The sequence below is a fragment of the Microcaecilia unicolor genome, chromosome 1, assembly GCF_901765095.1.
Source record: "Microcaecilia unicolor chromosome 1, aMicUni1.1, whole genome shotgun sequence".
Lineage (NCBI taxonomy): Eukaryota > Metazoa > Chordata > Amphibia > Gymnophiona > Siphonopidae > Microcaecilia > Microcaecilia unicolor.
In genome coordinates, this window is record NC_044031.1 from 489,052,221 (window position 1) to 489,076,874 (window position 24,654).

Consider the following 24,654-nt stretch of genomic DNA (forward strand, 5'->3'; position numbering starts at 1 on the left):
ATGTATGTAATGCATGTGACTATGTCAAGGCCATAATAATAAAAAGTTTCCAAGTAGCCATTTATGGTGGAGACAAAAACAATGACAGAAATCAAAAAATGTGTGGGATAAACACAGAGGATCCCTATATAGAAAGAGGATGGAATCAAACCAAAATAAAGCTTAGATGACCTCATGGCTATTGAGGTGTTACAGACAAGAGAGGGCTTCAACAGTAGCTCCAAAAGTTGGGAAGTAAGAAATGAGTTTTAAGGAAACTTTTCTAGTTAGGAAGTATGACTAGTTCCAGGCAGATTCTTTTGGGAAATATGAACTCCCCTTCAAATCATAGGTTAGGAACCTTGGAACACTTACTCTGATTCCCCAAATCCTTGCAACCTTCAAGAGCAGTTGATATCACTTGCGACAACTACACTGCCTGTCTCCTTACATTGAGAAGGCAAATCTCATTCCATGCCATGATAACAGAAAGACTGGATTATTGTAATGCATGCTACACTGGTCTGACCATAGGAGCCAACTTTTCAAAATAATTTTTTTTTACAGTTGGTGCATTCCCCCCCTCCCTCACCCCCTTACCCCTCTCTCTCCCCGTCCCTCTCCCCTCTCTCCCTATCTCCCCCTCCCTCACCCCTTACCCCTCCCTCTCCTCCCTCCCCCTCCTTCCACCATTTCAGGCCCCCCTCCCTCCCTCCAAATTCCAGGCCCCCTCCCTCCCTCTAAGTTCCAGGCCCCCTCCCTCTAAGTTCCAGGCCCCCCTCCCTCCCTCTAAGTTCAAGGCCCCCTCACTCCCTCCAAATTCCAGGCTTCCCCCTCCCTCCAAGTTCCAGGCTCCCCCTCCCTCCCTCCCTCCCTCCCTCCCTCCAAGTTCCGAATTTTAAAAGTCATCTTACCTTGGGGTCTCGGCGGCAGAATTGAAAGGCGAGAAGGCTCGACGCTTCAGCCTTCCTTTCTCTCTCTCTCTCTCTCTCAGCTGTGGTCCCGCCCTTGCAGAAACAGGAAATGAGGGCAGGACCAGAGCTGAGAGAGAGAGAGAGAGAGAAGGGAAGGCTAAAGCACCAAGCCTGCTCGCCTTTCACTGCTGCCGCCGAGACCCCTAGGTAAGATGACTTTTAAAATTCTGGGCAGCACGCAGGAGGGCGAGGGCAGGCACCAAGCAGGTTGAGCTGGCAAAGAGAACTTCCGGTTTTGATGGGTGAAATATTGGGGGTGCTTGAGCACCCAAAGCACCCAGAGAGTTGGCGCCTATGGGTCTGACTACAAAAGGCCTGCACCAGCTCCAATTGATTCAGAATGCTACAGAAAGACTAACAGAAGGTTGTAAGCAATGTGACCACATCACACCATTTTTGCAAAAACTTCACTGGCTACTAGTACAATACAGGGCCAAATTTAAAACTGTATCTTCCCTGTTTACTAAGCCACGCTAGCAACTGCCATGCGCTAATGCTGACATAGCCCATTCCTGTGTTGTCATTGCCCCACGGCTTAGTAAACAGGGGGGGGGGGTGTTTGATCTTGAAGGTCCTTAAAGGAAATGGCCCAGAGTACTTGAAGAACAGGATCTCCCTCTGCACACCTCCAAGGTCATCAAGGTACTCCCAAGGAGTTCCACACCCATGCAAGCTAAGATAATATTCAAGCATTTTTCTGACCTCATGTGCAATTTTCTTTAAATTAGTTCCTCATTTTCTAATTTCTGTTTCTCTCTCTTACCTATATGTTCCATCTTTGCTTACACCCTATGCTGTCTATTAAAATGTTTTATTGGATATTATGTTGACATTGTAATGTAGCATATTGTGCCATATTTTGTATTGTTGTTTGAATATTTTTATTGCTGTAATTGTCTATTGCTTACGTTTGACTTATTCTTGCTGTAACACCACCTTGAGTAAATTCCTTCAAAAAGGCAGTAAATAAATTCTAATAAATAAATAAATAAATAAATACAGCCTGTCTCCAAAAAATGGCATAGATAGATCAGATTCAACTCTATACAATGCAATGATGTAATACAATAAGAGGAGAAGTTATCAAGGTGTGGTAAAAGGTGATCTTTTACCATACCTTAATTTCTTGTGGATTCAGTAACCAGCCTGAATCCCATAGTAAATGAAAAAACTACTTGCAAGCCGTCCCATAAGGACTAACACCATCAATCCAGCCTCTGACCCCCACCCCCACCCCGAACAAAGCTCATCATCCCTGGAACACATCCCCAACCCTCCTCAAATGACAGCCCCCACTCTCATGCCCATACTTTCAATCCCTGGTGTTCTAGTGTTCCTGGGACAGGAGCAACTCCCAGTTGCTCCAGCCGTTTTGGTGCCGCCTGTCAAAATGGGACCCCTAACATCTGCCTAGGCGTATTCTATAAGGTTTAGGCACAGTATATATAATTCACTTAGTTTATATCTCAGTGCCTAAAATTATGTGTTTCCATTTACACCAATGAAAATGTGGCATAAATCCCTGCACATAGATTTACACAGTCTGGGTCATATTCTATGTGAATTTGGGAATGCCCACAAAATGCCCATTTCCCTGCCCATAACCATGCCGCTTTTGAACTGCGGGCTTTAGAATTTAGGCACAGTTCATTACAGAATATACCTAGCGAGTTACACATGTAAATTCTAATTATTGCCAATTAGTTCTCATTATTGCTTGCTAAGTGCTGTTAAAAACGCTGATTGGCTTGTTAAGCCGGTTAAGTTACGCGCGTTGTTATGGAATATGCTTAGATTTCAGTGCGAAATTCTAGGCGTGATAAATAAAATCCGGCAGTATATGCTTATATTGTGCTTCAAACAAAAAAAAAAACAGCTCAATGTGGATTAGAATCAAGAGGACTAGCTATATCTAGTGAAATTACATACACATAAAATAGACATATTAACAGCAATAATTACTCAAAGAATTTCTTAAATGAATAAGCTCTAAGGGCTGGATACAATAAATGGAACTCAAAATTCAGTGCCAAAAACATTGGTGTTGAATGGTATTTTATAACTGGCGTTCCGTCATCAGTGCTCTTTATTGAATAGCACATAGTGCCGGGATCTGCACCCGACTTTGGGCATGAGGATTTACACCTGCTGTAAATTTTGGTACATAAGCTAGGCACAGACCATCCGTATTCAGTTATACTGTGCACATCTTTAATGAACAGCCCTGACCCTCCCATTGCCATGCCCTCCTTTGAGTTGTGCACTTTAAGATTTACATTCAGATATTTATAGAATAGCACTTAACAAGGTGCATGCACAAATAAAATATGTTGCCAATTAATGCCAATAATCGTTAGCATTCAATTGTTAGCCTTATTAGCCAATTTAGTTGCATGCACATCTCAGGATAGCATGTAATTTTACACATGGAAATTGCACACCATTTATAAAAAGGTGTTTTGGATTTTCAAAAGGCGTTTGACAAGGTACCTCATGAAAGGCTACAGAGGAAATTGGAGGGTCATGGGATAGGAGGAAAAGTCCTATTGTGGATTAAAAACTGGTTGAAGGATAGGAAACAGAGAGTGGGATTAAATGGGCAGTATTCACAATGGAGAAGGGTGGTTAGTGGGGTTCCTCAGGGGTCTGTGCTTGGACCGCTGCTTTTTAATATATTTATTAATGATTTAGAGATGGGAGTAACTAGCGAGGTAATTAAATTTGCTGACGACACAAAGTTATTTAAAGTTGTTAACTCGCGACAGGATTGTGAAGAATTACAGAAGGACCTTGCGAGACTGGGAGACTGGGCGGCTAGATGGCAGATGACATTTAATGTGAGCAAGTGCAAGGTGATGCATGTGGGAAAAAAGAACTCGAATTATAGCTACGTCATGCAAGGTTACATGTTAGGAGTTACGGACCAAGAAAGGGATCTGGGTGTCGTCATCGATAATACACTGAAACCTTCTGCTCAGTGTGCTGCTGCGGCTCGGAAAGCGAATAGAATGTTGGGTATTATTAGGAAATGTGAGGATGTTATAATGCCGTTATATCGCTCCATGGTGTGACCGCACCTTGAGCATTGTGTTCAATTCTGGTCGCCGCATCTCAAGAAAGATATAGTGGAATTGGAAAAGGTGCAGCGAAGGGTGACTAAAATGATAGCGGGGATGGGATAACTTCCCTATGAAGAAAGACTAAGGAGGATAGGGCTTTTCAGCTTGGAGAAGAGACGGCTGAGGGGAGACATGATAGAGGTGTATAAAATAATGAGTGGAGTGGAACAGGTGGATGTGAAGCGTCTGTTCACGCTTTCCAAAAATACTAGGACTAGGGGGCATGCAATGAATCTACAGTGTAGTAAATGTAAAACAAATCGGAGAAAATTCTTCTTCACCCAACACGTAATTAAACTCTGGAATTCGTTGCCGGAGAACGTGGTGAAGGTGGTTAGCTTGGCAGAGTTTATAAAGGGGTTAGACGGTTTACTAAAGGACAAGTACTAAATGGACTTGGGAAAAATCCACAATTCCAGGAATAACATGTATAGAATGTTTGTACGTTTGGGAAGCTCGCCAGGTGCCCTTGGCCTGGATTGGCCGCTGTCATGGACAGGATGCTGGGCTCGATGGACCCTTGGTCTTTTCCCAGTGTGGCATTAGTTATGTACTTAAAAGCTGGCCTTTAGATATTTTTAAAGCTAATTAGTGGCCAAATTTGGCCACATGAAAACATGGGATATCTTTGGCTAGTTTAAAGTTAACCAGCTAGTGCTGAATATCGGCTTACCTGGTTATCTTTAAATCAGCCAAAAATAAACCAGATATTCAATGCTGTTCACTGGAAACAGCCTGGCATTGACTATCTGGGCTTAGCACCGACTGTGGGAGTTAGCTGGTCTAACTCCCACAGTCTGAATATCAGCCCCATAGTAACTGAGTATATTTTCCATAAGTCTTTGTAATATAGCTGCGGTATTGCATTATCCAAAGGAGGAACAGGGGTGATATGATACAGAAAGGCAGCCGGTGGTAGAGGTGGGCACCTCTCAGCTGAGGAAAGGCTTACCAGGGGTTAGGCCGAAGCCAGCATTCCTCCCCCTGAGGGTCGCCTGAGCCCCTCCAGCACAAGGACCAGTTCTCCCACCTTACCCACCTAGAGCGGAGGCCCTGAGTGGATCGGGGTGGACCTGGGTGTCACCCCGGAGAAGGCTGTAAGGATATGCAGATGAGCTGCAAGTCCTCCACAGCACCTGAAAGGCAGCCAGTGGTAGAGGTGGGCACCTCTCAGCTGAGGAAAGGCTTACCAGGGGTTAGGCCGAAACCAGCATTCCTCCCCCTGAGGGTCACCTGATCCTAGTCAAAATGCACCTGGAAACTCTGTGCACTTGGAGAGAAGGCCCTGGGAAGATCGGGGTGGAACTGGAGTCACCCCGGATACAGCTGTGAGGAAGTGCAGAAGGGCTGCAAGTCCTCCACAGCACCTGGTGGGAGCGCTGGGCACCTAGAGCGGAGGCCCTGAGTGGATCGGGGTGGATCTGGGTGTCACCCCGGAGAAGGCTGTAAGGATGTGCAGATGAGCTGCAAGTCCTCCACAGCACCTGAAAGGCAGCCGGTGGTAGAGGTGGGCACCTCTCAGCTGAGGAAAGGCTTACCAGGGGTTAGGCCGAAGCCAGCATTCCTCCCCCTGAGGGTCGCCTGATCCCCTCCAGCACAAGGACCAGTTCTCCCACCTTACCACCTGGCACCTGCTCCCATCCCCCTCTCAAACCCCTGCCATAAGGACCAAACCCCTCCCCCCATTAAAGGAGGCTCCCTGGGCTTACCATACTCCCTGGTGGTCCTGCGGACAGATGAGGGCAGGAGCAAATCCCACTCACTCCTGCCCCTAGCACTTCTATAGTAGAAATGGCCACCACGACCTCTAGGTGGAGTCTTAAGGTATAACAGGAACATCCTAGGCAGCTTGATGTATTTTTGACTGTGTGTTTCTCTACAATATGTATTTCCATTTTTAAATACCGCTGGGTTACCGCAGGAGCCTTTATCGCCACATCAATGGGTGGTGGTAAGGGCTACCAGCCACATGGTAAGAGTTCTCTTACTGAATGGCCATGTTTGTCTGGGGGCTTTTTACCTGCTGCGGTAAAAAGGTCCCTGGCAAGCCCCCTGGCGTGCACTAAAAATGTTTGAAGTGGGAAGGCTAAAAAGGTTAGGGCTCTTCAGCTTGGAAAAGAGACAGCTGAGGGAAGATATGATTGATGTCCACAAAATCCTGAGTGATGTAGAATGGGTAAAAGTGAATCGATTTTTTACTCTTTCAAAAAGTACAAAGACTAGGGAACACTCAATGAAGTTATCTAGAAAGATATTTTTTTAATAAATAGGAGGAACTATTTTTTCACTCAAAGAATAGTTAAGCTCTGGAACTCATTGCCAGAGGATGGTAACAGCAGTTTAGCACATCTGGGTTTAAAAAGAGGTTTGGACAAGTTCCTAGAGGAAAAGTCCATAGTCTGCTATAGAGATAGAATGGGGAAGCCACTGCTTGTCCTGGGTTGGTAGCATGGAAAGTTGCTACTATTTGGGTTTCTGCCAGATACTTGTGACCCAAATTGGCTACTGTTGGAAGCAGGATACTGGGCTAGATGGACCATTGGTCTGACCCAGTATGGCTATTCTTATGTTCTTATGTAGTACAGGGAGCTGAGTTGGGGAGGAGCTTGCACTTATGCAGATGCCAGCAATATTCAGTGCCAGTCCTGTATAACTACTTCTAAATATGCCAAAATAGCTATGCAGGTGCCAGCACATAACTTCTAGGCACTAACTTGAAGCTTTCTAATTCCCTGTCTCTCCCTCCCACCCTCCAGAACATCACAGACCTTCCTACCTCCATTCCACCCCCTACAATATCACCAACTCTCTGAACATCATCAAATCTTCCCCTTCTGATCCATCTCCCTCTCTCTCCCACCAAGATCACCACCAGCCACCCTTCCCCCAAAGCCCCCCACTCCAAGTCTATTTGTTGAGTTCTTGGTAGTCTAGTAGAGGAACGGGAAGGAGCGATGCCCATTGCAGCTGTGCCTTCAAAACGATTGCTGTTAGAGGTCACAGCAGCCATTTTGAAGGTGCAGCCATGATGGGCAGGAAAGAGTAAACATTTCTCCTGTCTGTTCCTCCATTAGACTACTGGGAGCCAGGCAGGTAGGCTTGTGGGGCTCTTTAGGGTGTTGGTGATGTTCCTGGAAGAGAGAGCTCTGGAGAAGAAGATTACTGGTGTTCAGGGAGGTAAGGAGGAGGATTGGAATTGGGGATTGGTGATGTTTCAGGAGGTGTGATGTAGGAAGGCCTTTTGACCTTCATGGGGCCAGGGAGGGAGGAAGGGAGAGAGAAGGGGATTGGGAACTGGCCAGATTCCCTTATGTGGGCTATGTCTGAACATCGGCTGGGAATCCCATAAGATTTGGAAGTCAGCTTAAGATGAATTAGCCCTGGGTAGTGCTGGGACCTAGATGTGGTCCGGCATTGAATATCCAGGGCTAATTATGTCCCTGATGTTAGCTTTTAAATAAACGCTGACTGCTGTGGACTGATATCAACCATATTTACTTTTAGCTGCATTAGGAGAGGGTGTCAGATACTCAATTATGTTCTTTTTACCCCTATAAATATCTTTGTATATGGACACTCATTTTAAAAGACTTATGCTACAGTCAGAATATTTAAGGTTGGAATGGGAGTCATATATCATTACTGAATATACTGATTTATTACATTTTCTTTTCTTTTTAGGAGCTGGAGTTTTCTAATTTGTTTGCAGTTCTTCACTGTATTCACTCCTTCTTTGCTGCCAAAGTTGCCTGTTTGGACCCTCTTTACGTAGGCAGTCAGGCCACTGCCGCTCCTACCACAACTGCAACTACAGCTGCTGCTTCTGCCACAGTGGGTGTTGGCAAAATAAAGTACAGTATCTGACATCTTATCGAGTGGCATTACCCTGTACCAACGGCATATCACTATTTGCCAGACACAGACTCATGGGGAATCCTAAACAAAGAATCCTGAGATACTGCCTTGCAGTTCCAGCAGAAAAATAACAAGGTCATCTAGAAATCATAACTTCATCTCAGTAAATAACCCACGCTGAAATCCTAGAATGAGATGGGTATGTTGTCAATATGACCCATAAGTACTTTGACTGTGCTCTAAATGTCATTGAAGACAAAGGAGGAAATCACAAACTGATGTACTTATATGTTAAGTACAAATTAAATCTGCTCAGATCAATGTAAGAACAAAAATATATTGATGGTTTCTGAACTCTTTTTTTTAAATAAAATGTGTTAGTGGGCAATGAACTAATTGCCTGACAGCTGTATTATACTGTAAATAAAAAAAAAAGAATAAAAATAATAATAAAAGGTGGCAAAATGCCATGTAGAGAGACAAGCATGAAAAAACATTTGTGTAAGTACCTCCTCAAGGAAAGCACTTTAAATGATCTTGTTAATCCCACACCCTAGCAACACATGTTAATTTACAGTTTAATGTGATAGGGTATGTCATATTGTTTGACACATCACGTTAAATTGCATTAACTGGAAGTCATTATTCCCATAGGGAATTGTATTATACTGTGGCAACCTTGTCACGAATTATAATGGCAAGTTGCAGTTCACGTATGTCACTACAGAATGCTTGTCAAAACGTTGAATGTTGACGCTTTTAAGAGAAAGACCCCTTCTTTACAAGAATAAAGATTTGAAATGTTCAACTGTAGAGATGTTTAAACATGAGCTCATTATAAAGTATATTTATTTTTGTGGTCCTAGATGTTCATTAACAAAACATATTTATGCATAAAAGGATAACACAACCACAAGTGTGCAGAGTTGTTTTGTAAATTTAGGTAATGAGCAGGCAGAATAGCACTACAGAGATATTTTTTGAACTATGGTAATTGTTTCCTTAAAACATATGCAGCCAGGACAGTCCTATCTTCTACTTGTTCCTGCTCTTCAACAGGCAGCTGGTTTTATCCACAGTTAATTGATGCAGTTTTGTTAGCTAAACTGTCCGAAGGATAGCCATATTAGCCTGGAGTAAAAAAATGACAGAGGCTGGTGGTATCTTATAGACTCACCAATTTATTGAGGCATAAACCTTTTGAAGGTATGAGCCCACAATGCCACTAAAACTTGGTGAGTCTATAATCTGCCTCCAACCTCTGCCATATTTTTTAGGGTAAAATGGGATGGGATTTTACATACTGTCTTTCTGTGGTTGCAATCAAAGTGGTTTATATATATATATATATATATTTTTTTTTTTTTTAATTGGATTTTACTTACACCTTTTTTAGTAGCAGTAGGTACTTATTTTGCACCTGGAGCAAGCAATGAATGGTTATGTGACTTGCCCAGTCATAAGGAGATGCAGTGGAAATTGAACTCAGTTCCCCTGATTCTTAAGCCGCTGCACTAACCATTAGGCTACTCCTGCACTCTGCTCAAGCTGCTACTTCAGGCTACTATGGCTACCCATCTGAACATTTAGGGGTCCTTTTACTAAACTGTGGCAAAATCTGGCCTCAGTGCAGGTTTTTCCTGCATGTTAAGGCCATTTTTACCACAGCAGGTTTTGAGAAGAGATAGGCGAGGCTTTCTATAAACTTTAAACTTGACCCATGAACCCTGAAGCAGGCAATGAAATGCTGGCCACCGTAGGTTATGGTCTGTGAGTTTGATTAAGAGGACAGCAAGGAAGACCGGCGTGAAGCTTTAGTAACCCTTCATACTACTACTATGGAATAGAGATTTGAATAACACATTTTCGCCGTTATTTAGCTAAATACTCTCCCACAACATAGAGTAAAACAGTTCGAGTTTACCAGGATGTTTTATATGCCCTGCTTAAGCCAATGATGAAGCAGTCCTGCTCTGGTTGCTTTTAGCAACTTTTTGAGCTTCTTGAGGCTTTTTCCTCCTGTAGCATAGATTTGCTGGAGCCAGACCATTAGAGAACTCTCCATGCACTAATGCTGTCATTAGCAGCACATGGCCATTAAAAATAAAAAAGCCTGTGTGTACTTATCGCCACCCATTTTGTAGGCAGTAAAGACTCACGCACTATTCCTGTGTTAACCAGTTAGTGTACAATAATGTAGTTGTGCTAACTGATTAGTGCAGGAATGCCCACTCTCCGCCCCCTGACATGCCCCCTTAAGAAATGAAAAATATTTGTAATTAGCATGTGGTTGGAGCACATGCATTTGGTACTTACTGCAGGACACCTCAGCACATCCTACTGTATACCATTTAAAGCTGCATCAGCACCAAATGCAGCTTAATAAAAGGGTCATTTAACTAACAAAACTGGATCAATTGACTGGATAAAAACATCTGCCAAGTACAAATCAACTCCTCCCCTCTCTCTGATTCAATAAAGATATTTAAAAAAAAATCTGCCTCCTCCAGATTTCATAAGCATGATACCCAGGTTGTAAATCACCTCGCCAACCTACCCAGCTATGAACGTCTACTTTCTATACCTATCCGCCTAAATCTTCTCTTCTTTCCGTTATTTAATATTTTCACATCACTAATTGTATCTGACATCCTGGAATGACAAAGCCATAACAGGACTCTGTAAGCCACATTGAGCCTGCAAATAGGTGGGAAAATGTGGGATACAAATGCAATAAATAATAAAGAATAATAATAATAGGACAGCAAAAAGGCTGTGTAAAGTTAATCAGGTAGTTATCTACATACCACCATTGAATATCAGTGGTACCCAGGAAACTCTCAGTGAACACTTGTGCCTGGATACTCAGTACCAGTACCCGGGTAGGACTCTGTACTAAATATCAGGAGTGGCCAGTTTGTAAAAATGCTAACCTCTGCTGGCTGAATGTTACTCCCATTGTTTCCATAAACCTTGAATTTTCAAAGGGTAACTCTGGTAGTTTGCTTTCTAAGGCAGGCCTTCTCTACCCAGTCCTTGGGGCACTTCAAGTCCCATGCGGTTTTCTTGATATCTACATTGAATATGAAAGAGATAGATTGGCATGCACGTCCTCATTGGTATGCAAATCTATCTCATGCATATTATCTGTGGATAACCTGAAAACCTGATGGGACTTGGTGTGCCCCGGGAACTGGATTGAGAAGCCCTGTTCTAAGGGACCTCACCCTTTTACTCAGGGGCGTAGCCAGACAACAGATTGTGGTTGGGCCTAGGCAAGAAGTGAGTGGGCACCAAATGTTCTCCCCACCACCACCACCACCACCATCAAAAAAATATCTAACGCTTCTTTCCACCTTGGCAGTCTGCAAAGGCATGCGTTGAAAACTGAGCATGCGCAGGTTCCAGTATCATTGAAAGTAGCGTTTTTGTTACCATTAGACAGAAGTCTTCACCTGGTGGAGCTTGGGATCTCCACCAGCTACTGCTAAACTTGTGCTACTGTTGGGTGGGCCCACCCAGGCCGACCTGTGGCTACGCCACTGCTTTTACTAAGCTGCATTAGGCACTAACCCATGCCTAAAGCAGCAAAACATGGAGTACCATGGGACACAATCAGGTGTTGTGTGGTAACTTTGTAATCTATGTGTGCTAAGTGCATGCAAAAAGGATATTTCTCTCTTTTTTTTTTTTGAGGGAGCATGTCAGGGGCAAAGAGGGAGCATTGCTGTACTAACCAGTTCCTGCATCAACATTACCGTGCACTAACTGGTTAGCACATGGCTAATACAGGAGCCCTTACCACAGGGCCCCCTAGTATTTAGAAAAATGAATTGGTGCCTGCAAGACCCAGATTTAATATCTGTGTCTGACACATCAGCACCGTGTGAGTCAACAAACCAATCATGCAGTAATTCCCTCATCAGATATTATAGCAGGAAGGTTAGATCTTATCTAATCTCTCCAGTGTCATACACCTTCAGACATTACTCTTGTATTGGTTCCATTTATTCAGGAGATACATCTTGAATAGCCTATGGTACTTGCAAAATTTCCTTTGAAAATGTGGGCTGGGGGGGGGGAGGGGGACAGGGCTGCGCTTTGAGCACATACTGTAAATATGCTCCTGATTTGAAGCAGGCACCAATATATCTCTGGAAAAAGAAAGAAAAGTGCGGGAAAGGAGATATAATAGAGACATTTCAGAGCTCTTTAACTAAGCTGTGCGAAAAAGTGGCCAGAGCTATTACTAGCACAGGACTTTCCTGTGTGCTCATGCTACTTTTTGCATGGCTATAAAATGGATTCAATCACCAACAATTATCCTCTCTTATCAAATACTATTGAAATGATATTCTTAGCCACATAAATTGTAAAAAAAATCATTCATATCAGAATTAATGGAGGAAAAGCCTCAACAGACTCCTGTCCTGGGCTCACAAGCCGTTAATTTCCCGGAGCACTTGCTGTCATCATCAGCAGAAAAACCTCACTCTTCCCTCCCCTCCATCCATGCCCAGCATTTCTTCTCTCTCCCTTCCCTCTCCTCCATCCATGTCCAGCAACCCTCTTCTCCGCTGCCCTCCCCTCCATCCACCCATGTCCAGCAACCCTCCTCTCTCCTCCCCTCCATCCACCCTTGTCCAGCAACCCTCCCCTTCCCCCTGCCCTCCCCTCCATCCACCCATGTCCAGCAACCCTCCTCTCCCCTCCCCTCCATCCACCCATGTCCAGCAACCCTCCCCTCCCCTCCATCCACCCACCCACCCATGTCCAGGAACCCTCCTCTCCCCCCTGCCCTCCCCTCCACCCACCCATGTCCAGCAACCCTCCTCTCCCCCTGCCCTCCCCTCCATCCACCCATGTCCAGCAACCCTCCTCTCCCCCCTGCCATTCCCTCCATCCACCCAAGTCCAGCAACCCTCTTCTCCCCCTGCCCTCCTCTCCATCCACCCATGTTAACCATCTCCTTCCAGCCCCTCCCCCAGCAGCCCATGTCAACCATCTCCCTTCTAGTCCCTCCCCTACTCAACGCCAGACATTTCCTGCCTTCTTCCAGCCCCCCCCCCCCCCCCGATTCCCAATCTCCCGCTCCCCAGGTCGTCCATCATCTCCTGTCTGTCTGCACTCAGTAAACAACCGGCAAGCAAGATGCCAATAAATTTAACAACTGGCTCTTGCGAGCTGGTTCGAGCCAGCTCCAGCACACCACTTGTTAAAAACCAGAAAGCCATGATCAGGGAGAACCACGGTTTAAAATATAAAAGAAATCTCAAAATTGGGTTTGTAGACTCAGCACTTTTTCTTTTGTGCATTCAGTTTTATGTGCAAAGCAGTTAACCACCTCTCCATTTCCCTTAGATCACTTCTTATTGTCTACACCCTCAGGGTTATTTGATTTGTTAAAAGATCTTAATATTTTTACAAAAGGCCAGATTTTTCTTCTAATCCCTCCACAATATTGCTCACAAAGATATTGAACAAAATTGGACCTAGGACAAATGCTTCAGGCACCCCCTAATAATATTGTCTTCCTCATCCATTTAATACCAGCCTCCCCTGTCTATCAGTTAACCAGTTTTCACCACACTGCCCTGGAGCCCAACCCCAGGCTATTCAGTTGATTAAAGAGTCTTCTACACTCAACTGTATTAAAAGCTTTACTGAAATACAAATGTGCCACATCCAGCCATGCACTTTATCCAATTGTTTAGTCACCCAATCAAAAAAATTGATCAGATTTATTTCACACAATCTTCCCCTACTGGCTCAAGATCTCCAACCTGCTGAATACTAGATAGTTCACTATTCTTCCTTTGAATAGTCTATATTTAATTTTTCCATCTCCAAGGTCAGACTAATCAGTCTGTAGTTGCCAGTTTAATGACAATGAATGCTATCTGCACTTTTGCATTGCAGTGAGACTATTTCAATGTCAAATGATCTATTGAACAGGTCTTTCAGCTGACTCACCAGAATTTCTCTGAATTCCTATAATATACTGGCTATATCCCATTTGTTCTTATAGCTTTACTCAACTGAAGCATTTCTTTTCCCACACAGACCATCTCTGTCAATGGTAAGGCAATTTTAGCACTACCATGTTGGTCTAATTTTCTTCTTTTTCTTTTCTTTTTTAGTTTTTTCTAATTTGACATATTTTGGAAAGAAATGATTCATAAGAAACTGAGAATGTCCCTGTCAGTTCAGGGGCAAAATAATTCTGGAAAGTTTACAGTCCAGGTACTTTGGCATAAGGGCAAAGGTGAAAAGATACCTAGGTGCCTAGATTCCCTTATAGAATACTAGGATAACCTTGTATCAGTGCAGGAAATCGTGTGGGATACAAATATTTTTTGATAAATAAATAATGGCATGTTACCAATCATTAAAGCATTGTGTATATTACTATCTTTAGTCTGTCGAGTAAATTGTACTGTGAAAGCTAGCAATTGAATTGTGCACTTTGCTACTAGTTCCTATATGTATGAACACACACACACAGGAACAAAACATGGACACACAGAAGTACACACATGTATGCACACACAGAAATACAATCTCACACACACATGGAAATAGTTATATGAAATTTGTTCTGCATGCTTTGCCCATTACACACCCCATGTATGTCACTGCTAGGACGGCTCTTAGTGATTCAGGTCTGTAATCATAATATTGGCTCTTGCACCACATCCGTTCCTGACACACACATGAACAAAGAATACTGTCCGGCTCATTTTCGAAGGAGATCCTGACACAAATCTGGAGATGGCCAGCGATCTCCGTAACCCGGCTAAATCGGTATAATCGAAAGCCAATTTTGGCCGGCGCCAACTTCTTTCCGTCGCGGAGCCAGTCAAACTTCAAGGGGGCGTTCGGTAGGGTAGCGAAGGCGGGATGGGGGCGTGCTTTGAGATGGCTGGCTTCACCCGATAATGGAAAAAAGAAAGCTGGCCTTGACGAGCATTTCACCGGCTTCACTTGGTCCCTTTTTTTTAGGACCAAGCTTCAAAAAGGTGCCCCAACTGACCACCGGATGGAATCGGAGATCACCTCCCCTTACTCCCACAGTGGTCACCAACCCCCTCCCACCCACCCCCCCCCCAAAAATATATTTTTTTGCCAGCCTCTATGCCAGCCTGAAATGTCATACCCAGCTCCCAGACAGCAGTATGCAGGTCCATGGAGCAGTTTTTTGTGAGTGCAGTGCACTTCAGGCAGGTGGACGCAGGCCCATCCCCCCTACTTGTGGTGGTAAATGGGAGCCCTCCAAACCCTCCCCAAAAGCCACTGTACCCACATGTAGGTGCCCCCCTTCATCCCTAAGGGCTATGGTAATGGTATACAATTGTGGGGAGTGGGTTTGGGGGGGATTTGGGGGGCTCAGCACCCAAGGTAAGGGAGCTTTGCATCTGGGAGCTATTTTTGAAGTCCAATGCAGTGCCCCCTAGTGTGTCCGGTTGGTGTCTTGGCATGTGAGGAGGACCAGTGCACTACAAATGCTGGCCCCTCCCATGACCAAATGCCTTGGATTTGGCTGGGTTTGAGATCGCTAGCCTCGGTTTCCATTATCGGTGAAAACCAATGTCAGCCATCTCAAACCCGGCCATCTCTGACATTTGGCTGACCCAAACCATATTATCGAAATGAAAGATGGCCAGCCATCTTTTTCGATAATACAGTTTGGGACTGCTCTTTGCTGCGCCGGCCAAATAGATGGCCAGCCATCTATTTGGCTGGCGCCATTCGATTATGCCCCTCCATGTGTGTTCTCTCCTCAGGATAGGAACCTAGGTGAAGCTATCTATTAGAAAACAAAGCATAAGTCAAAATACCTATCTGGTATGACCCACTCCAGTGTTCCTATCAAGGATAGTCCCTTTTCCTCATCCTCATCAGATCTTCCTGCTTAACAGTTCTGATCTAACTTGGCTCACAGTCTCGGATGATTGGTTGTGTGCCTAAACTACCTGTAAAGCAGGCTTCCACTTTTAAACTCCGTTTTCCTTGAGAGAGCCAAAGAAAATGTAATTTCTTTTAGCTATGTGAGCATCTATATGCACCCCTCCAGTATCAGGGCCTATCCTTTCAATTAGCCCCTGCCAGCAAATTTCCCAACCACAGCAATATTTCAAGAAATCTTTCACCAACTGCTTCTGAGCACAAGCTTTAAGCCCAAAGCAGAATCAGATTTATTACCCTCGCCTCTTTCAGGTTTTTCTCAAAGAACCAGCCCAATTCAGTAAAATGTCCCTTAATATTCCTAACAGTGTCAGCAGCCACCCGAAGCACCCACAGTCCCTGCCTATTCACTGAGCGAAGAGGTTGAGTTGCTATCGGTGGCGTAGCCAGACAGCCAATTTTGGGTGAACCTGAATCCAAAGTGGGTGGGCAAAATATTTTCTCTGCTCCGCCCTACCCCAGCCTCAAAATATAAACATATTAGCTAATGAGGATCTCCAAATTCTGTCAGCTGAAGACTTTCTCTGAAGGTGCCTAGAACTCCTTTTTTTTACCAAGCTTGACAGACATCAGCAGCATCCCTAAGTCACTGATGCTGGTACCGCACACATGAAAATTAAAAGCTGCTACAGTAGACTTCCATTATGGCTTCGCTCCAGATATTAGCTTAAACTTGAACATGTTATGATCACTGTTTCCCAACAAATACAACACTATTCCCTTGACACTATACCCTGCATTCTACTAAGGAGTAGATTTAAAATGGCTCCTCCTCTAGTCGGTTCCTGGACCAGTTGCTGGAAGAATTTTATATCTAGGAATTTTACCTCCCTAGCGCTCCCTGATGTAACATGTTTCCAGTCAATATTTGGGTAATTGAAATCACCCATTATTATACAGATACCCAATTTGCCAGCTTTCCCAATTTTTGTAAACATTTCTTCATCTGTCTGTTCGTTCTGTTCTGGTGGACGTTAGTACACCCTTACAAGAATATTCCTTCCCTTCATACATGAAATTTCTGTCCATAAGGATTCCACACTGGTATCTATTTAATGTAGAATGTTTAATTTGTTTGACTCAATTCCATCCTTAACATATAGTGCAACACCCTTCCAATTTGATCCACTCTATCATTGTGATATAATTTGTACCCTATTAATACAGTGTCTCACTGATTGTTCTCCTTCCACCAGGTCTCTGAAATTGTGTTTTTTCTTTTCATCTATAAGGTGCTTAGAAATTGACAGTGATAATGTGTATCCTTTACCCTTCTCTACCTTAAACACTCCTGGCTTTCTTTCAGCATTGTGGAAACCTCTTTATTGAGATTGTCTATCAGTCTTATTTTTGAAAGAGAAGGGCGCCCATCTTCCGACACAAATTGGGAGATGGGCGTCCTTCTCTCTGGGTTGCCCAAATCGGAATAATCGAAAGCCAATTTTGGGCGCCCTCAACTGCTTTCCGTCACGGGGACGACCAAAGTTCACGGGGGCGTGTCAGCAGTGTAGCGAAGGCAGGACTGGGGCATGCTTAAGAGATGGGCGTCCTCGGGCAATAAAGGAAAAAAGAAGGGCGTCCCTGATGAGCACTTGGCTGACTTTACTTGGTCCATTTTTTCTTGCGACCAAGCCTCAAAAAGGTGCCTGAACTGACCAGATGACCACCGGAGGGAATCGGGGATGACCTCCCCTTACTCCCCCAGTGGAGTCACCAACCCCCTCCCACCCTAAAAAAAAAATATTTTTTTTTTGCCAGCCTCTATGCCAGCCTCAAATGTCATACCTAGCTCCATGACAGCAGTATGCAGGTCCCTGGAGCGGTTTTAGTGGGTGAAGTACACTTCAGGCAGGCGGACCCAGGCCCATCCCCCGCCTACCTGTTACACTTGTGGTGGTAAATGTGAGCCCTTCAAAACCCACCAGAAACCCACTGTACCCACATGTAGGTGTCCCCCATCACCCCTTAGTGCTATGGTAGTGGTGTACAATTGTGGGGAGTAGGTTTTGGGGGAGGTTGGGGGGGATCAGCACACAAGGTAAGGGAGCTATGCACCTTAGGGTGCCCGGTTGGTGTCCTGGCATGTGAAAGGGACCAGTGCACTACGAATGCTGGCTCTTCCCATGACCAAATGGCTTGGATTTGGTCGTTTTTGAGATGGGCGTCCTCAGTTTCCATTATCACCAAAAACAGGGGACGAGCATCTCTAAGGATGACCTAAGGATGACCGTCTCTAAGGTTGACCTAAATGTTGAGATTTGGGGTCCCCGACCATATTATCGAAACGAAAGATGGACGCCCATCTTGTTTTGATAATACAGGTTTCCCCGCCCCTTCATGGAGCCGTCCTGCGAGGACGGCCCCAGGAAAACGTGGGCGCCCCATTCGATTATGCCCCTCCACATGTCCTCTTTCAATAGCATCCTTCAAGGATACAACACACTGAACTATGCGCTCCTGGGCAACTGTTGGCTTCCCAGGTTCCCCCTCCCCTATTTTAGTTTAAAAGCTGCTCTATCTCCTTTGTAAAAGTTAGCACCAGCAGCCTGGTTCCATCCCCATTAAGATGGAGTCCATCCTTTCAGAACAGTCTTCTCCTTTCCCAGAATGTTGTCCAGTTCCTAACAAATCTAAATCTCTCACCCCTGCACCATCATCTCAATCATGCATTGAAACTTTGGAGCTTTGCCTGCTTCTTTAGTCCTGTGTGTGGAATGGGGAGCATTTCTAAAAATACTACACCAGAGCATCTGGAATTCAGCTTTCTACATAAGTGCCTAAATTTGGTTTCCAGAACCTCCCTCCCACATTTTCTTATGTCATTGGTACCCACATGTACCAAGACAGCCAGTTCCTCCCCAGCACTATCTAAAATCCTAACTTGGTGATGTGTGAGGTCCACCACCTTCACACCAGGCAGTGGAGTGATGAGGCAATCCTCATGTCCACTAACCATCCAGCTATCTACATACATAATGATCAAATCATCAACTTCTTCCCAGGACGGCCTGAGAAGAAGTTCTTGAAGACAGATCCTTGGTGTCAGAGGATATTGCATCCTCTGGTGGGCAGGTCCTGGCTACAGGAGTACTTCCTTCTTCACTAGTGTGATGCTCTCCTTTTAGAAGACCTTCCTCCTCCAAGGCCAGATTGGAGGTGGGACTACTCTACAATGTCTCTGTAGGTCTCCCCTATATATCTCTATGTCTCACTCAACTCCTCCAAATCTATGACTCTAGCCTAAAGAGAACGGACTAATTCTTTGAGAACTAGGTACTCTTTGCATCATGCACACACCTAATATTATAAGAACATAAGAGTAGCCATATTGGGTCAGACCAATGGTCCATCTAGCCCAGTGTCCTGCTTCCAACAGTGGCCAATTCAGGTCACAAATATCTGGCAGAAACTCAATTAGTAGCAACATTCCATGCTACCAATCCCTGGGCAAGCAGTGGCTTTCCTCCATGTATTTCTCAATAACAGACTATAGAGTTTTACTCCAGGAACTTGTCCAAACATTTTTTAATCCCAGATATGCTAACCGATGTTACCGCATTCTCCAGCAGTGAGTTCCAGAGCTTGACTATTTTTTGAGTGAAAAAATATGTCCTCCTATTTGTTTTAAAAGTATTGCCATGTAATTTCATTGAGTGTCCCCTGGTCTTTGTACTTTTTGAAAGAGTAAAAAATCAATTAACTTTTACCTGTTCTACACCACTCAGGATTTTATAGACCTCAATTATATTCCCCTCAGCCATCTCTTTTCCAAGCTGAAGAGCCCTAACCTTTTTAGTTTTTCCTCATATGGGAGGAATTCCATCCCCTTTATAATTTTTGTCACTGTCATGATCACTCACTGCAGTAACAGAGCTTTAGACTTGCTTTGAGTTCGCTGAGGTAGCAGTGGGATGTGGAGGAGCAGGACTGACACAACCTATACACACTGGGTGGAGTGCTGATGTCAGATGCCTGCTCCCCTTGATCTTTAGGCCCTGTGCTCTCCTTGGGGCCTCAGCTAGGTGTCTTGCTGGTGCTCCATAGGTACTGATGTGTCTGCCCATTTTCTAGTTCCTGTTGCCTGCTTGAGTCTGACCAGATCTTGACACTGCCTGCCTGCTGCCTGCTTTCATCTGGACTGGATTTCGATGCTGCTTGCCTGCTGCCTGCCCTGACCAGGACCAGATCTTGACAGTGCCTGCCTGCTGCTTGCCCTGGACCAGATCTCAATGCTGCCTGCCCTAACCTGGACCAGATCTTGTCGCTGTCTGCCTGCTGCCTGCCCTGACCTTCGCCCAGACTCACCACTGTCCATTTGCTACCTATCCCACATATTTCTTGATTTGGCTGGTCTTCTACCTGTCTCACTTTTTCCTTAATCTCCTCTGAAGTCCTTCTGGCCACCCGAATCTGAGGGATCAACCCTCAGGAAACAGTGGTCGGTATAAGTGAAATTTCTTTATGCTTGATGACTGCCTAACTCCACTTCTGGAAGCAACACAAGGGCTCATCACCATCCTGTATCACCAAGGGCATGGCAGTCACTCTTCTTTGAACCTTTTCTAATTCCTCTATATCTTTCCTAATAATTCCTATCATGCTGTTTGGGTTTTTTTGCCATTGCCGCACACTGGGCAGAAGGTGTCAGCATATTTTCTACAGTGACCTTAGCATAAGATAACTATGATTTGGATTATTTTTCCCAATTTGCATCACCTTGCATTTGTCTGCATTGAAACTCTCACCAACTGGTAGATAATCATACATGTGAAACTCAGTGCAAAAGACTGGATAGCACCCCTCTTGCTGCTGGACTGCTATCTGCATCAAAATGTTATTGAGTTGTTTAATCATTTAAAACTTGTTAAGGAACTAGGAACATTAGACTAATATAAAAAGAGCCTTTAGATTATAAGGTATATTGTGTGATTTATTTAGTATTTGCTTCTCAGAAAGTAATGAAATTGAATTAAAACTGTATAATTAAGACTCTACTCTTGTTATCCTAATTAGAATTACTGACTATAAGTTAAGAGTATAAATGAAGAGATGAGCTAGAGGTAGGAGGGAGTTGGGGAGGATGGCTGGGAATGAAGACTGAATTAGGCCCTGTTGTACCTTCTAGAGGCTATCAGTTAATGCTATAAGCTGTAGCAGAAAATTCAAAAGTTTTAAAACTATAGAGAAAATGGTTTTACACTTTGGAACCTAAGCTGGGATTTCCTGTGACTATCAGCTCTATAGTCCTTTATTTGAAAAGGCTAGCTGTGCTGCAAACTAAAGTTAAAACTCTAAACTGAGGTTTCCTGTGATTATCAGCTCTGTATTCCTTAAAAAGCAATCATGAAGAAACCTATAACAGTTCAGTCTATGCTCTACAGTAGACTTTTATTTATTAAAAATTCATAAAAATGTATATGCGCTCTCCATGATATCAATCAAGATGGTGTACAGCAAAGATAAAGAAAACCCATAAGATCAATTATGGGTGGATAATATTGGCATTGCTGCAGTAGTGCCGATATATATTTTTTGTTATGGTGAAGGGATAAAAGAAAAATGGGTGGTGGCAGGGGAGATATATACTTGATAGGAAGATAATTTAATTATTTTGCAACGTGAGTCTTATAAAGTCTTAGGAATTAAAATTCAAATTAATTAAATTTTGATATAATTAAATTAATGTAATTAATTAATTAATTTGCAAAAAGGGATAAACAAAATAAGAAGGGATTACTGGGAAAAGATGTTGAGGTTTAGTAAGGCATTCAAATTAGAGCAGAAAGAATGTGACTTCAAAGGGTATGTACATTTTTTTTTTAAAGGTTGGGGCAGAGCAAAAGAGCATGAGAATGTCAGGAACATTGGCAGGCTCTGGGCTGAGGAGAATTAATGGGCAGCAAAAAGGAAAGGTAGTTGAGGGAACTGAAGCAAGAAATTTCATCCCACCCAATCCCTTCCAAAATTTTGAAGAGTGAGGGTTGGGATTGGGATCTTGGGTAATTTTGTGGTTGGGATGCGATGTTTAGGGATGTTAAAAGGGGTAGTTTAAATTACAGCTGTGGTAATGTAAGTGAGAATTTTTCAAGCAGCCTTCATTTAAGGACAATGAAAGTACTGGTTATATGGATTTTACAGTGTAATCTGCTCGTGTGAAAGCCCAAAAGCAGAAGTGAGGCCTTGACGTGACCACAGGGCTCACTTTACAAGGTGGTTCATGGAGTATTAACAGTAGAACAAACAGCGAAGTGGACTAAAAAATGGATAACACTCCAGGTGAAAAAACTTTATTGATTGGTGAACACGACTCGACATAGCTGTGTTTCGGCCTAAGGGGCCTGCATCAGGAGTCTTGTGTGATCTAGAGTTCTCTCGTTGTGTTCGTCATTCAATGGATGGTGTTGAAGTGGAACTGTAGCATCTCAATTTGAAGTAATGCTCTTTGAAGCTTTTCTAATCTTGAGAGTAGACCCAGACTCGAAAGTGTCGAGTCGTTTTCACCAATCAATAAAGTTTTTTCACCTGGAGCGTCATCCATTTTTTAGTCCACTTCACTGTTTGTTCTACTGTCTAGATCCATGTGAAGTTTTGTTTCTTCTGTTTTTGCATCATGGAGTATTGAAAGATTTGATGGAATAAATATGTGTGGCTAGGTTGGCACCGACTAGCTTTATAAAAGGTAATAAGAAAAGTGAAGATAGCATTGAAATATGCAACCTTCACCTTTTATTTGTGTTGGTTATGAATTTTTGATTGGTTAATAAAGCTGCGGCCAAAATTATTTTTCCAATTTATAAAGTTGTCAGACTGCACACAGAGGGAGTTAGTTTCTCTTTTTGTTTTGCTTAAACTGCAGTGGTGTAGCCACAGGTGGGCCACTTAGGGCTCAGGCCCATCCAACAGTAGCACATGGTAATGAAAATGCTGCTCTCCACAATACTGGCACCTTCGCATGCTCAGTTTTGAGTGCATGTCTGCTGCAGACTACCAAGGTGGAGACTGGAGAGAAGCATTTTTTCACCAGCTGAGATATTTTTTTGATGTGGGGGTGGGGGAGAGAACATTTGGTGTCCACCCACTTCTTGCCTAGGCCCACCCAAAATCTGCTGTCTGGCTACGCCCCTTGCTTAAAGATAGGCTTAATAGGTACCCACCGGAAGTTGTAACTGGAAATCCTGTCCTGCTGGTTCTTGGTTCCAGTTTCTGACTCTGATGTGGTGTTCCTGTCCAGATGTGAGGAGGAAGACCAACGACAAGTAAGTTCTGGGAAGCGGATAAGTTTTATTTTTCTTTTGTGTACACACATTTTCTCCAAGGTTTTTCTAAAATATATTTTTGTTTTTTGGGACATTGGTTGCACAGCTGAGTACTCAAGCTTGTGTTTATTGGGACATTTTAACACTAAAAGATTGGACATACCTACCTGGGATAGGCAGGACTCACCAAAATAAGAACAAGGGATTAAGACACAAAGCAACACATTCTTGAAAGTGCACAGGGATAAAAGCGGTAACGAAAATTGAAGTAATACTGGGAAAAAGATTTATATGTGAAGTCCTTTAACTCCTAGCCACTAGAATTTTACAGAGTTGTTTGTTAAATTTATTTCAAAATATATGGTTTTAACTTGTCAAGCACTTTATAGCTGCTAGCAGTTATTAAACGGAACTTGCCATTTTTAAATACATTTTTGTGCAATAAACTAAACCATAAAGGAATCCTGTTCAGAAGAAATGGATCATCAGGAGCTTAGCCGAGATTGGGTGGCGGAGCTGGGACTGGTGGTTGGGAGGCGGGGCTAGTGCTGGGAAGACTTATACGGTCTGTGCCCTGAAAAGAACAGGTACAAATCAAGGTAAGGTATACACAAAAATTAGCACATATGAGTTTATCTTGTTGGGCAGACTGGATGGACCGTGCAGGTCTTTTTCTGCCGTCATCTACTATGTATTTATTTGGAACACCTGAATAAAGCATGTTGTTGTTGTTTAGTGACTGATGGGGTTATCACATACTCAAGGGCATTTACACAGTTATTTAAGACTTCTGTAATGCATTAAAGTGGAAGTGTGCTCTGACTCAGTGGAAACTAACTTACTTCGTCCACTGTGACCAACAGCAGCCTCAGCTGTTGCACTGAAACCAGAGTAGCACTGAAACTAGGTGGTGTTACATAATCAAGTCACAATGTATGAGATGGAGTTGTGTCAAAGCATCACTGTTCTGGGGAAAGTGGCAGGCAGCGCTGAAGGTGAAATGATTGCCCTGGTCGACTAGCCTTTTCAGGTTTTTGAAAATGTGGGATTTTGGATGCTAGTGGATCTCTTAACCTTCAATTATCAGATGCCTTTCAGGAACATTTTTGTTGCTAGCAGTGGCGTAGCCACAGGTGGGCCTGGGTGGGCCAGGGCCCACCCACTTAGGGTTCAGGCCCACCCAACAGAAGCACACATTTAGTGGTAGCTGGTGGAGACCCCAAGCTCTATCAGCTGAAGGCTTCCCCCTGATGGTAAGCCAAGATGGAAAGAAGCGTTTTCTCACCAGCTGAGATATGTTTTTGGTGCTGGTGGGGGAGAAAACTTGGTGCCCACCCACTTCTTGCCTAGGCCCACCCAAAATCTGTTGTCTGGCTACGCCCCTGGTTGCTAGACTGATGATCCTCAACCTGTATCATCAGTACCATGCACAATTGCAGCCACAGCTGGCCAAGGCAGAGAGTAATATGCATTTCATCAGTAACATGTGGCGTAGTTAGAATGCTA

General features: G+C 43.8%; 1 protein-coding gene across 1 annotated transcript in view; it reads left to right on the plus strand.

Annotated features, from left to right (window-relative positions):
* Positions 1–8,752, plus strand: part of SNTG1 (syntrophin gamma 1) — a 734,999-nt gene extending 726,247 nt beyond the window's left edge. Inside the window, exon 18 of the mRNA XM_030214286.1 lies at positions 7,754–8,752. Coding sequence (XP_030070146.1) covers positions 7,754–7,936 — 183 coding nt within the window. The 3' untranslated portion in view covers positions 7,937–8,752. The remainder of the gene's footprint in view (positions 1–7,753) is intronic.
* The last annotated feature ends 15,902 nt before the right edge of the window (positions 8,753–24,654 follow it).